The sequence below is a fragment of the Phyllobates terribilis genome, unplaced genomic scaffold (assembly GCF_046119375.1).
Source record: "Phyllobates terribilis strain yellow unplaced genomic scaffold, ASM4611937v1 Scaffold_1__5_contigs__length_1240528914, whole genome shotgun sequence".
NCBI classification, from domain to species: domain Eukaryota; kingdom Metazoa; phylum Chordata; class Amphibia; order Anura; family Dendrobatidae; genus Phyllobates; species Phyllobates terribilis.
Genome location: NW_027362761.1, coordinates 448,420,191 through 448,434,912, shown reverse-complemented (window position 1 = coordinate 448,434,912; position 14,722 = coordinate 448,420,191). Strand labels below are relative to the sequence as shown.

Sequence of the window (14,722 nt, the reverse complement as noted above, 5' to 3'; positions counted from 1 at the left end):
ACCCTGCTTCAAGTGATGTGTCACTTACTGAGCTGCTTGCTGCAGTTTTGATAAAACCACCGTTTTATCATCAGGACATAATTAGACGAATAGTAAACCGGCTGCCAGGTCGTCCTTCATATTCATGAGCTCTCTATAACAATGCCCCCACAGCTGATTGTGTTTTCTGTATACACTGTGCATAGGCAGAAAGCTGCCAATCAGTGGTGTGGGCAGGGTCATACAGAGCTCAGCGTTTAGAGAACTGCTAGATCTGTAGCAGAGAAAAAATTATTTGATCAAAATGACAGCAAGGGTCTCTGCCTCTACATTATGCTGCTCTCCGATGGGGTAGAAAAACCTGGTGACAGATTCCCTTTAAAAAGTAAACTGTATAATTTTTTTGTATGTTTTAGGCCATTTAATTCTGAGCACATATGTAGGGGTCCAGGTCCTGAAGCCCCCATCGATCGATAAAATAACATTCTAGAAGTTGGCAGGTTATGAGAGAGCTTGCTCAGAGCGGAGCACAGATGCAGTAGAAAATATTATCTACTGAATAGACTATCTACTGAATCTGTACTCCGCTGTGAGCTCAGGCATGTGCTGTGCGCTCCTGCATCTTAAGCTGCGCATTATTAAGAGGTCTTACAGGTGATCGGAGGGGGTCTTAAAACATAATTATACAAAAGTTTACTTACGCGGCAAGGGTACAGTGGTTCGCAAAAGTATTCACCCCCCAGCATTTTTCGTGTTTTGCTACCTCACAACCTGGAAGTTCACGTTTTTGTTTTTTTTTGAAGGGGGATGAGGGGGGGAGGATTTGCATCAGTTAATGTAAAGGACACGACTACAACTGTGAACAATTGGTTTTGTTTTTATTGTGAGGTAAACAACAAATACGATAAAATAACTGAAAACTTCACTGTGCATAACTAGTCACCCCCCTAAAATCAGTACTTTGTAGAGCTTCCTTTTGTGTCAATTACAGCTGTAAGTCGCTTTGGATAAATCTCTATGAGCTTTCCACATCTTGCCACTGGGATTTTTGCCCATTCCTCAAGGCAAAACTATTCCAGCTCCTTCAAGTTAGATGGTTTCCTCTGGTAACAGTTAGTGTTGCTTTAGAAGTATGCTTTGAGTCATTGTCTTGTTGGAAGGTGAACCTCCGTCCCAGTCTCAAATCACTGACAGACTGAAACAGGTTTTGCTAAAAAATATCCCTGTATTTTGCACCATCCATCTTCCCCTTCACTCGGACCATTTTCCCTGTCCCTGCTGACGAAAAACATCCTCACAGCATGATGCTGCCACCATGTTTCACTGTGGGGATGGTGTTCTTGGGGTGAGGAGTTGTGTTGGTTTGGCGCCAGACAAAGTGTTTACCTTGGTGGCCAGAAAGTTACATTTTGGTCCCCTCTGACCACAGCACCTTCCTCCATACATTTGGGGAGTCTCCTTCATGTCTTTTGGCAAACTCAAAACGAGCAATACAATTTTTGTGTGTCAGCAAAGGCTTTTTTCTGCCCACTCCTCCATAAAGGCCACTTCTATGGAGTGTACGGCTTATTGTGGTCGTATGGACAGATACTCCAGTCTCTGCTGGGAACTCTGAAGCTTCTTCAGGGTTACCTTTGTTCTCTGTGCCGCCTCTCTGATTAATACCTCCCTTGCCTGGGCTGAGAGTATTGGTGAGCGGCCCTTTCTTGTCAGGTTTGTTGTGGTACCATGTTCCTTCTATTTGATGATAATGGATTTGAAGGTGCTCCAGGGGCTCATCAGAGACTGGGTTTTTTTTTTATTTTCTTTTATAAACCAACCCTGACTTTTATTTCTCAACAACTTTGTCCCTGACTTGTTTGGAGATCTCCTTGGTCTTCATGGTGATGTTTGGTCAGTTGATGCCTCTTGATTAATGGTGCTTGCAGCCTCTGTGGCCTTTCAGTAAAGGAGTGTATATACTGACAGACCATGTGCACAGATTGCACACAGGTGGATTTCCTTTCACTAAGCATGTGACTTATAAAGGTAATTGCTTGCACCAGAATTTTTTAGGTACTTCATTGCAAAAGAGGTTAATACATACAGTTATATGAAAAAGTTTGGGCACCCCTATTAATCTTAAGCTTAATGTTTTATAAAAATTGGTGTTTTTACAACAGCTATTTCAGTTTGATATATGTAATAACTGTTGGACACAGTAATGTTTCTGCCTTGAAATGAGGTTTATTGTACTAACAGAAAATGTGCAATCTGCATTCAAACAAAATTTGACAGGTGCATAAGTATGGGCACCTCACCAGAAAAGTGACATTAATTTTTAGTAGATCCTCCTTTTGCAAAAATAACAGCCTCTAGTCGCTTCCTGTAGCTTTTAATGAGTTCCTGGATCCTGGATGAAGGTATTTTTGACCATTCCTCTTTACAAAACAATTCCAGTTCAGTTAAGTTTGATGGTCGCCGAGCATGGACAGCCCTCTTCAAATGATCCCACAGATGTTCAATGATATCCAAGTCTGGGGACTGGGATGGCCATTCCAGAACATTGTAATTGTCCCTCTGCATGAATGCCTGAGTAGATTTGGAGCCGTGTTTTGGATCATTGTCTTGCTGAAAGATCCATCCCCTGCGTAACTTCAACTTGTCACTGATTCTTGAACATTATTGTCAAGAATCTGCTGATACTGAGAGGAATCCATGCGTCCCTCAACTTTAACAAGATTCCCGGTGCCGGCATTGGCCACACAGCCCCAAAGCATGATGGAACCTCCACCAAACTTTACTGTGGGTAGCAAGTGTTTTTCTTGGAATGCTGTGTTTTTTTGCCACCATGCATAACGCCTTTTTGTATGACCAAACAACTCAATCTTGGTTTCATCAGTCCACAGGACCTTCTTCCAAAAAGAAACTGGCTTCTCCAAATGTGCTTTTGCATACCTCAGCCGACTCTGTTTCTGGCGTGCTTGCAGAAACGGCTTCTTTCGCATCACTCTCCCATACAGCTTCTCCTTGTGCAAAGTGCGTTGTATAGTTGACTGATGCACAGTGACCCCATCTGCAGCAAGTTGATGCTGCAGCTCTCTGGAGGTGGTCTGAGGATTGTCCTTGACTGATCTCACCATTCTTCTTCTCTGCCTTTCTGATGTTTTTCTTGGCCTGCCACTTCTGGCCTTAACAAGAACTGTCCCTGTGTTCTTCCACTTCCTTACTATGTTCCTCACAGTGGAAACTGACAGGTTAAATCTCTGAGACAGCTTTTTGTATCCTTCCCCTGAACAACTATGTTGAATAATCTTTGTTTTCAGATCATTTGACAGTTGTTTTGAGGAGCCCATGATGCCACTCTTCAGAGGAGATTCAAACAGGGGAACAACTTGCAAGTGGCCACTTTAAGTAGCTTTTCTCATGATTGCATACACCTGGCTATGAAGTTCAAAGCTCAATGAGGTTACAAAACCAAAAAAAGTGCTTTAGTAAGTCAGTAAAAAGTAGGTAGGAGTATTTAAAACAAGAAAATGATAAGGGTGCCCATACTTATGCACCTGTCAAATTTTGTTTGAATGCAGATTGCACATTTTCTGTTAGTACAATAAACCTCATTTCAAGGCAGAAACATTATTGTGTCCAACAGTTATTACATATATCAAACTTAAATAGCTGTTGCAAAAACACCAATTTTTATAAAACATTAAGCTTAAGATTAATAGGGGTGCCCAAACTTTTTCATATAACTGTATGTATTAACCTCTTTTGCAATGAAGTACCTAAAAAATTCTGGTGCAAGCAATTACCTTTATAAGTCACATGCTTAGTGAAAGGAAATCCACCTGTGTGCAATCTGTGCACATGGTCTGTCAGTATATACACTCCTTTACTGAAAGGCCACAGAGGCTGCAAGCACCATTAATCAAGAGGCATCAACTGACCAAACATCACCATGAAGACCAAGGAGATCTCCAAACAAGTCAGGGACAAAGTTGTTGAGAAATAAAAGTCAGGGTTGGTTTATAAAAGAAAATAAAAAAAAAACCCAGTCTCTGATGATCCCCTGGAGCACCTTCAAATCCATTATCATCAAATAGAAGGAACATGGTACCACAACAAACCTGACAAGAAAGGGCCGCTCACCAATACTCTCAGCCCAGGCAAGGGAGGTATTAATCAGAGAGGCGGCACAGAGAACAAAGGTAACCCTGAAGAAGCTTCAGAGTTCCCAGCAGAGACTGGAGTATCTGTCCATACGACCACAATAAGCCGTACACTCCATAGAAGTGGCCTTTATGGAGGAGTGGGCAGAAAATCCCCCAGCCACACCAGATCCCAAGACCCCCACTGTTCTCTATAGTAACATCACCCCACTTTGTATAGTGTCCATCAGTAAACCCTGAGTCCAGGCTGCTAATCTGTCACACGCAGAGGGACCTCCACATCTGCACATTACAGTGGGCAGAGGACCTGCAGACCACCACAGCACAGTGGGGCACGGCTGCCATGTGTGTTTGTGGCTGCAGGAGCCGGCTGCCTTCCTGGGGGAGTGGTGTATGAGGCTTGTCAGTGTGTGGGAGGGCAGACATGATGCCAGGCAGGGAGGGGAGAGGAAGTGTGCAGCACAAACACAGCTCCTCTCCTCCTCCTCCTGCTCCACCGTCCCAACACTGACACCGGGCTGCCTGCACGTGATGGCTCATCTCTAGCTGCTGCACTGCTTCTACAGGGGGACTACAAGAACCAGAAGTGACAGGACAAGCTCAGCCTGACCATGGACTCTGCATCTAACGGTGAGCACTGACCAGAGCACCGCACATGTGAGATCTACAGCAGCTTGTGACGTGTGTTCCCAAACACCCCCTGCCAATCATCCAGCGTGCATGGATCAGAGTGGTCCCGGTCTGTGGGGTGGGCGCATAGTGGGGATCTGCTGGGTCCAGAAATCCAGCAGATCTGGTGAGGCTGGTTGCTATCTGACTGCCCTGCCCAGTACTGGGCTGTTTGTTTTGTTACTTTGCTGCCTGTGCTCAGAGCTGGAGACCTGCTGCTGCCTCCTCTTGTGCTGCCGCTGCCTCTGCCTCCTCTTGTGCTGCCACTGCCTCCTCTTGTGCTGCTGCCACTGCCTCCTCTTGTGCCGCTGCCTCTGCCTCCTCTTGTGCCGCTGCCTCTGCCTCCTCTTGTGCCGCTGCCTCTGCCTCCTCTTGTGCCGCTGCCTCTGCCTCCTCTTGTGCCGCTGCCTCTGCCTCCTCTTGTGCCGCTGCCTCTGCCTCCTCTTGTGCCGCTGCCTCTGCCTCCTCTTGTGCCGCTGCCTCTGCCTCCTCTTGTGCCGCTGCCTCTGCCTCCTCTTGTGCCGCTGCCTCCTCTTGTGCCGCTGCCTCCTCTTGTGCCTCTGCCTCCTCTTGTGCCGCTGCCTCTGCCTCCTCTTGTGCCGCTGCCTCTGCCTCCTCTTGTGCCACTGCCTCTGCCTCCTCTTGTGCCGCTGCCTCTGCCTCCTCTTGTGCCGCTGCCTCTGCCTCCCCCTGTGCCGCTGCCTCTGCCTCCCCCTGTGCCGCTGCCTCTGCCTCCCCCTGTGCTGCTGCTGAAGGTCACAAAGAGCAGGCAACATGGGGGCAATGCCCTCAGGGAGAAGCTATCAGCTTATGCCTAGTCATGTACCAGTGCTGTCAGCTGCAAGTTTGTTACTAGAAACTATTATTTACTATTATCCATATGCAAGACAAGCAGCCTGTGCCCTCACTAGATAACTGGCCATACCCAGGGAGCGACCATACTAATGCTTGCCTTACACAGGACTGCTGGAGACCTAGCTGATTAACGATTGTGTGGCACATAATTGCTGGTACATATACAAAAGCCCGGTACCTACTCCTTCCTTGTCCTGATTTGTGGTGTTATGGAGGACAGAACATGAAAGGAATGTATTAGAAGTTATCATTTGGGCTTGGTAGATGGTAATTTGGCATGAAATAATGCTTTTTGGCAAAGTGTCAAATTGACATCTGGCCCAGTCAGGGTTAGGGAACTGCTTTGTGAGGGAACGGCAGTGACAATCGCAGCTCTGGTTGTCATAGAAACATTGGAGTTTTGAATTTGGGGCCTAAGGACTGATGAGGTTACTTTTAAAAAGTTTTAAACCTGGTAGAGTCCGAAGCAAGAAATGTTATCAATGTGCCTATGGATCTCGAGAGTGAAGAAGGCAGCTTTATATTCCCTGCTGTACATTTAGATTTATCAAAGCTACGTTCGCTCTGTCGGCACCATTATGGTCTATGGCCCTGCGGCGCATATGCCTGAATCCCGTTTTGTGGTGGGTTTGGACACGAGCCCCGATGGGAACAACGAACTTGTGCCTGAACGCAATATGAAAGCACCCTTAAAAATGTGCCCCTGCTGTATACTTTTATTTTCTGTGTCCAACCATGCAGAGCTGCTCCAGTTCATGGTCGGCACATACCACAGCTCTTAAATGAGTGTACAGATGAAACACAGATGCTGCTGCTACTTTCTCAGGTAACACATTTCCCTGCCTGTGTTATCACAGGAGTGAGTGTTTCTGCTGCGTTTTCAGCCCTCTGATCTCATCATAAATAAAGTCAGTGGCGTAAGAGCGCCAGCGGCTGCTGAGATTATGTCACTGACTTGATTTATGATGAGCTCATAGGACTGGTGACGCAGCATAAACACTCGCTCCCGTGATAAAACAGGCAGGCTGAGAAATATGTTCTCTCATACAAAGAGCTGCAAGCCCCTTCTGTTTTGTTATACTCGTATATCATAAGTGACTTATACTTTCTCCAGTTGCCAGGAGCTGTGGTATGTGCCGATCATGAACTGAAGCAGCTCTGCATGGTCGGACACAGAAAATAAAAGTATAAAAAACCCAAAACAGTACATAGCAGGGGCAGATTTACAAGGCTAGGGTCACATGAGCGTAGAAAAAACCTGTTCCATTCTCATCCAGGAGACTGGGATGATTTTTTTTCTCACTTGTCATCCGTGTGCTGTCAGTTTGCAATCCATTTTTTTACTCCGCAGCTATTAATGATTTACAGGACTATTTACATTTTCCCATCTTTCAGAATTGCAATGTATCTGTAAAAATAGGATGCCGTACTTATGGTCTGTATGGGATCCGATTTTTTTTTTTTTTTTTTTTTTTTTTTTTTTTCTCTCCTGTCTGATTTCAGAGTCAAATACAACTGAGAAAAAATACACAGATCTGCACTGCCTCATTGGATAAAATTGGTCCGAGTCCAATAACTTTTTTTTTTTATTGGATTGTCGTGCAAGTATTCTGCCAAATCCTCTGGCAGGATCAACTCCCCGTCTAGTTGGCATGAGGGCTTTCCGACTGTTCTCTGACATATTATGTTTGTGGGCAAAATGATTGGGTGGTTACAATTCAATCTCGCCGTCCTTTTTTTGTTCTCTCTGGAGATAAGTTCCTTCCTCCTGCCAGATGACTCTGGCAGCGGCTGTCTCACATAGAACATGGTAACGCTCGGCCGAGCTCCTGTGTATGGGGGAGTCAGGAGATCACGGCCAGAATTTGGCCAGCAGTGACCTACTGTATATGATCAGCTTTACTGTACTTGGTACCTGGTACAATATAAACTCAGAACTTATACTCATGCAGGAGATTTGTTGCTGAAATTTCTGTGAGTGCCCTATTCCATTGAGCAGAGACGCCTCCATTGATTGGGTTCTCAGTCACAGGACTTGTAAAGTGATGACGTGTCAATAGAATATGCCATAACTTGTGAGGTTTCGACCTCTGAAAATGAAGGGGACACAGCACTGGTCCTCTTTGAGCTGCGCCTCTCCACTTGAACGCATGTAATCCACACACGACTATGTCAAAAAAGTTTTGTCAAAGCCAAATAGCAGGAAGTATCAAAAACAAAGCAGCTTTATTTAAAACATGACATGCCAAAGGGACAAAAAACACTCAAAAACGCAATAAAAAACTCTGCAAGTAACATAATTTACTTAATAGGTGCAGTAAATCTGCAACATCATCGTGGGAATGTAGCCTCAGGGTCAAAACAGCCGTGAGTCCGGATTCCCTGTGTCAGAACTACTTTCATTTCTTAAACTGATCTGGAGAAATGATGGCTGCTGTGGGCAATTTATTCTTTTAGGTTTTAGTTTTAATTTGTAAAAAATAAAGAGACTTGAGTTCCGCCATATGTGGTGCATGAAAGCTCAGTATTCCCTATGGACTCCTTTATTATGGAGCCGCTTGTTCTCATGGGTGTATCTTTCTATGTCTTGAGTCTCAAACACGACAATATAATTTTGCGAATAAGAAGAGGCCCACTGCTGGATTTGTTGCATGTAATAATAACAGTGTAGTAACAGTCAGGGCTTATTGTTCTCCTACATGCCTGAGCTCAGAATAGGGTCACTGTCATGTCTCCTTCAAGATGTCATTATACAGAGGCAAAATGAATAGCTCTACTTTTACACTTGGGCATTCTTTGGTTATTAGGTACTTGTCCTAGAATTACCCTGGCAATCATACATGTGCTTGGAGTATAAATATATCTGATTTGTTGTGCTGCTCCGTTGCTGCAGCGTTTATAGGCTGTACATATATCTGCAGTACTTGTTTCTTTGGCATGTTTTTCATTGTACTTGGTGTCACTTTATTCTGTTCATTACATTTTTACTATTTATTTTGTCTGGGATTTTTCATATGCTATGTAAGCGTCTGGACAGAACACCAGAAAAAGCCCCCATCTAGTGGCCACATGATTTCGGGGTGATATGACTGCCACAGCATAGTGACCCTATCTTATACTGGCAGGTGAAGTGAACATTGTGGCTGCGTGCCTACGATCCGTATTAGCAGCGTTTTGGACACAGCTCATCTGTGCTGCATCCAAAACGCTGCGTTGTACAGTAGAAGCACAGTGGATGGGATTTATAGAAACCTCATGCCCACTGTGCTTCTATTTGACACTATGTAAACTCACCGGCGGCACGGCTTTATGAGCTGCAGCATGTCATGCTAGTCTCCGCAACAGAAATTTCCCCCATAGAATGTATTGGATGCGTAACTCTACATGTGTTTAATTATCACATGCGGATTTACCTGCGGGATCAGACGTAGCGAAAATACGCTGCGTCCAAAGTGCTGACCGTGGGCTCATAGCCTGGAGGTTATCTCGCTACTTTGGCATCTGTTGGCTGATTTGTCAGTCCTTGGAGTTGTGTTTTGCAAGCACGAAGAATGGGTGACTCCAACTTATTCACAAGGTACCGTCAAAATGTGCGTTATATTTTACTATGATGGTTGACTTTACAAAATTGGGGCTAAACCACCATGGCATGTTTTAGTGATTTTGTGATAATTGCATCAATAATTAGACTATGAGGGGGATCTGGGTGACTTTGATAAGGCTATATTACAATACCTAGATGAATGGGTCAGAAAATTTTTTGCAGCCATTTGATCAAAGAGTGCCTAGTTTGGAAAACCTGAAGCAGAAAAAAGAGCGCTCAAAAGACTAACCATATGTCCGCAAAGTGGTTTTATAACACACGTGAACTGGAAGAGTCTTTCAGGTGTTTTGGGTTGTTTTTGTTTTTATTTGAGTGGATGCCCTCCAAAAAATTCCATGTGCAGAAGTTAACGGCCCTGTGGTTTGACATTTGCAACTGTCATAGCTGCTCTGGGTAAGATCCGGTAGCCGTGACTCATCCCTGGCATCACAGTGACCAGTCACTTGATCAGTGGGATCAATACAGCAAGTGAGACTGCATACTGCTTCCATTATATATACCGTACTCAGTGCAGCATCTTATATGAGTGTAGAGTAGGAATCCTATCCTGTGCCATAAGTGTCTAAAGTGGGAATAACCCATTCATATTAAGCCACACACAGTCTATTAAAGCTATGAACCAGTGACATGACTTGCCCTAGTGGTAACTGCCGGTGATATGTGTTTTAGGCTTCCTGGTACCAATAGTACACAACAGTATCTGGAGCTGAAAACTGATCAGGAACCAGATACAGCAGTGACTGCTGCATTAAATTAATCTTCCCCATATTTAAAATCGCTGATTAAATGAGCTTTTGAGCGCTGCCCCTACGCTCCTGCCCCTACGCTGCTGCCCCCAGTCTTTGCTGACATGGCTACAGCGGTGACATCACTATCACAGCACATGACTGCAGCCAATCGCTGAGCTCAGCGGTCATGCTGCTTTAGATGGCACAATACTGCTGAGCTCAGTGATTGGCTGCAGTCATGTGCTGTGCTAGTGATGTCACCGCTGTAGCCATGTCAACAATGATTGTAGGTGACAGGCCCAGACTATTGTATAATAGGTTACTAAGAGTCCCATGCGTGGCGTCTGACATTTCCAGTCACTGTGAAAGAGGAACTCTGGACTTTCTCAGACCCTCTCTGAGCTCCTCTTCTGATGTCATTTTAGAGCCTGATCAAAGACAAAAATTCTCAAACCCTTTTTACTGTTTTTACCCGTACTAAACCTGTGAGAGAAGTTGCTTTTTTCAGTTGTGAAAGTGGTTGTATAGACAGTGATCTCTCTCTCTACATACACCACACTTATAAAAAAGGGGCGCTATAGACATATTTGTCTATATTTTAACTCCCAAAATGCTGTTGTTTATGTGATAATCAGTGGTTATGTGATGACGTGTGTTAGAGGGAATTTCTAGTTTCAGAAAACTTCTATCTACTAATTGCAGTTTGTTTTAAAACAACAAACTGTTATTTACTCACCCTCCCCAGGTCCGGCGCTGAGTCTCTGCCACAGCTCCCAATGTTTGTTAGTTTCTGCAGTGCTGAGATCACATTGATAGCGCTGCAGCAGATCAGCGAGCTCAGCGGTTCTTGAGACTCTCTTGCTGTCAATTCAGGCAGAGTCGCTGAGCTCAGCTACTGGCTGCAGTGCTTTCGACGTGACCTCAGCACTGCTGACCATCACCGATTCACGGGGTCAGCGGTGGACCAGGGGAGGGTGAGTAAGAAGCATTTTGTTGTTTTACAACAAATTACAGCTGGCAGATGTCGAAATAAAAACCGCCTCTTTGAATATCTCGTGTTGAAGACTCTGGGCCTCATTTTTCATTTTTAAAAGAAAAACTTTCTTTATTGCCCATAACCACCAAACTCAGCACATCTTTCATTTTGTAGCAGCCCAGATAAAATGAAAACTGATGGGATGCATGGCCAACAAAGAGTTTTTTTTCTTTTAGAAAGTTTTGGCAAATTTGTTCCTGCACAGTTTTTTTTTTTTTAACAGTATCTGGAAAAAGAAGCGTGTATTCTAAAGTCTCAACATCTAAAATATTATCAAACATATCTATAGTTATATAATGCGAAAATATTGGTGGCTCGTGTGTGCCATCCATGAGGTGTGTTAAAAGGTGATGTATAACTACTTACCTACCCCACTGCACCCAATATATTATACCATATCCCAAATGTGCACCATCATGTAAATTTGATTAATCTTTTCTCAATTCTGACTGTCCTAATCTCCACAGTACAATATTAGTGTGTGAGGACCATACAAACACTGCATGTGCCAGACTCCCAGTTCGGCATCCAGCAGGTTTATAACCAGGGTTTGTATGTACTTACAAAGCCGGCACAGGGACTTCAGCGAGGACTGATGGACGGGGCCGGTCACTTGTCCCTCAATCAGTTGCAGTGTTCTGACCTGTATTGCCGTGCAGTCCATGGAGAAGCCGGTGGTGACAAGTGACAGCTCATCCCAGTAAGAGGTCGGAGCTAAGCTTGTAATAAGTTTGTATTCTTACGTCAAATCTTGTGTTACTTTGTTGTTTCCAAGAAATAGTTAAAATTACCATGGAGCGGACAACCGGTTTAAAGTTTCCCTTAACCTTGTACTGTCATAGGAAAATGGGCTGCCGTGGTCCATGTCCATGCAAGTAACTTGTAGAATGTGCGACTATCTCGGCTCCGGTGGTGACTTATGCCGCCCAGTGGCATTCCTCAATAACTACGGTATTTGTGTTGTTGGACCATGTACCAAAGGTGTTTATGAGCGTATATAAGATCTAGAGGTCATGTTGCCTATATTCCTTTGCCAAACTGGAAGAATCTTTGTGTGTTCACAAGTAAAATTCAATTATAATGTGGTCAAAATAGTTTTCTAACATTCTCCTGAAATCAATATCATCTACATATGTTGCAAAGGTTAGATGGTGGTGTTTGAGGCCTCTGCACGACCACTTTTGAATGTATCCTACTTTTAGAATAAAACGAAAAGCATCCTTACCTCCCAGACCGGGGCCGCTTGTCCACTGTGAATGCTGTGTACCTTGGTGATCTCTCGATGTTTGCTCTGACTGAACTGTGAACACTGCTGTCGAACAAGTAACCAATGATAGGCTGCAGGGCTCACGTGACAATGTCACAACATCTCCGGGGTACATAACGCCTAGCGAAGAGGAGTGGCGCTGGTCTGAGCCATTGTTAGGCTGCAGTGCTAACATGACCATGCCACAAGATCGCCGGGGAGTGCGGTGCTGGTCTGAGCTAATGTTTGGCTGCAGTGCTAACATGACAATGTCACAAGATCGCCGGGGAATACAGCGCTCAAAGCAGAGGTCTGAAAGGTAAATCTGCTTCTTTTTTTTTTTATTATTTTGTAGTATGTGCACACAACGTTTTTTTTCAGGCAGATTCTGCCTAGAACACGTCTGAAAAAAGTGCTAATAAAAATGCTCCATAGAATTAGCATGACGCATAGCAATGTAAAAGCGACGTTGCGGAGTACAAGTGGTACAATGAGGAAAGTACCTAATGGTAAATGTCCGTTTATTACGTATTTGCCGACCGAAATGTGAATGTGGCCAAAAATCATTAATATATTTTTTCTTTTTTAGACTAATATTCTTAATTGTTTATTGTAAATATGGAATCGGTACCACTATTTGTAATATATCTACACCTGGCAGGGTCTGCAGAAAAGAATAAAATGTGGATGTGACCCATCAGAAATCCTTCCTGGGTTCTGTAAGATGTACCATTACAGCTTGTGTGGATCTTGCTGGGTGGGGGTCCGGTATGTCACTGTATACTCCATGTTAGTGGAGTCTGAGAATTTGTAAGACCGTCCTCCTGACTAGAGAGCATATTTATTTTATCCAGCATCTGTACAAGAGACCGAGACGTAGAACATCAGATGTAAAAGTAACGCTTCATTTCCAGATTTTCTATCTCCTCGGCAGACTGTGCCCCTTCTATATTGTATCCCTCCGCTTAGCAAACGGTCTAATCTAAGGCAAATACATGTATTTCGTTCTGGTTGCTAGGAGATGATGACTTTTGGCACGCCACTTTTTCCTTGATGCCTTGCATGGCATCCACCCAACTTGGATACAGTACAGAACACAGAATCTGAAATATCAGAATTTGTGAAGCTACGTCCAGGATCCAGAGCTAAACATCCTAATGTTGTATGGGCAGTGGGCGCTTGGATACATTTTAACCTAATTTCCTGGAATGGGTATTTTCTGCAATCTGTTTGTGGGAAGGACACAATTGTTCAGCTGGTGTGCTATGGTTACCCATACTAAATATTGTGCCGTGGAGGAGATAATGCTCCCTGCTGGCAGGTACAGGATCTTAGCTGTGTTTGCTACATAATTAAGCAAACAATTGTTTATTCAGATATATTTCATATCGGTCACTGCCCTCCACATTCTCAGGATATACGTGATATCAGAAATGATTAATTATACCTGGTGATATAGATACAATACACCAAGCTTGTTATTACCAGCACTTGTAGGGGGGCATTTTCCTTTTTTTTTTGCCATGTGTTTTATTAGAATATATGACAGGAAGTAAATTCTATTTCATTATCCAATGAACAGGAGTTGAACAGGTTTTCATTGTGCCCAAGGCTGGGGTTTAAGAACGTGTCCTCCAATTCCTGGTCCCAAAATTGGAACATCATGGCTGTCATTCAAAAAGGCGTACCGTAATTTTTTTCCCCCCGTCGCCAGGGCTGTGGAGTCTAAGTCGGTGCCCATTTTGGTGGAGTTGGAATCGGTATAAAATGGACTGACTCCAACTCCTAAAATATATAACAAATTGGGTACAGTAGTTCAATCCAGTTTGTGGGAAATATTTTTTTCATAAGAATTTGAGAAAGGTATGAAATGTCCTATTCCTGATCTAAGGGTCTAGACTTTTAGCTACAGTAAACTTATCACAAACATGAGCCATGTATGAGGGAGTCGTGGAGTCGGTGTCATGGAAATTGAGGAGTCAGAGTTGGAGTCGGAGGTTTGGCTTACTGACTCCACAGTCCTGCCCTTCGCTACTTCCCCACCAATCCATAATATTATTATTTGTAATAACTACTTCCCTATATATAATCTATATGTATACATCACTTTTATCTGATGCTCAGGTTCTGACCAGCAGTTTCTTTTCAGTCCACAGCAACCCCTCCCCAACATTCGTTCCCAAGGCAGCCATATTCACTTTTAGAACTCCCACTTGGAAAGTGGGGGTCTTTTTTTTTCTCTTCCGTCCATACTCAAGAAAGTAAGAGCCAGTGCATGCAGCTCTCTCCATTGTAGTTAATGCTACTTGCAGAAACAGTTGAGTGTTTCACTACTGCCACAAACTCCACTGAAGATAGCTGCTGTCATGTATGGCTACATATTGCTCAACTTCATCTACTTTTTTCTGGATTGTCTCACAGCGATCAGGAGACCTCCACCCTGGCAGTATAAGGGGG

At 44.0% G+C, this 14,722-nt stretch overlaps 1 protein-coding gene across 1 annotated transcript in view; it reads left to right on the top strand.

Moving 5' to 3' along the window:
- The first annotated feature begins 4,541 nt into the window (after window positions 1-4,541).
- LNPEP (leucyl and cystinyl aminopeptidase) overlaps window positions 4,542-14,722 on the top strand; it is a 79,486-nt gene continuing 69,305 nt past the window's right edge. Inside the window, exon 1 of the mRNA XM_073678181.1 lies at window positions 4,542-4,757. Within this exon, the coding sequence (XP_073534282.1) occupies window positions 4,739-4,757 (19 nt within the window). The 5' untranslated portion in view covers window positions 4,542-4,738. The remainder of the gene's footprint in view (window positions 4,758-14,722) is intronic.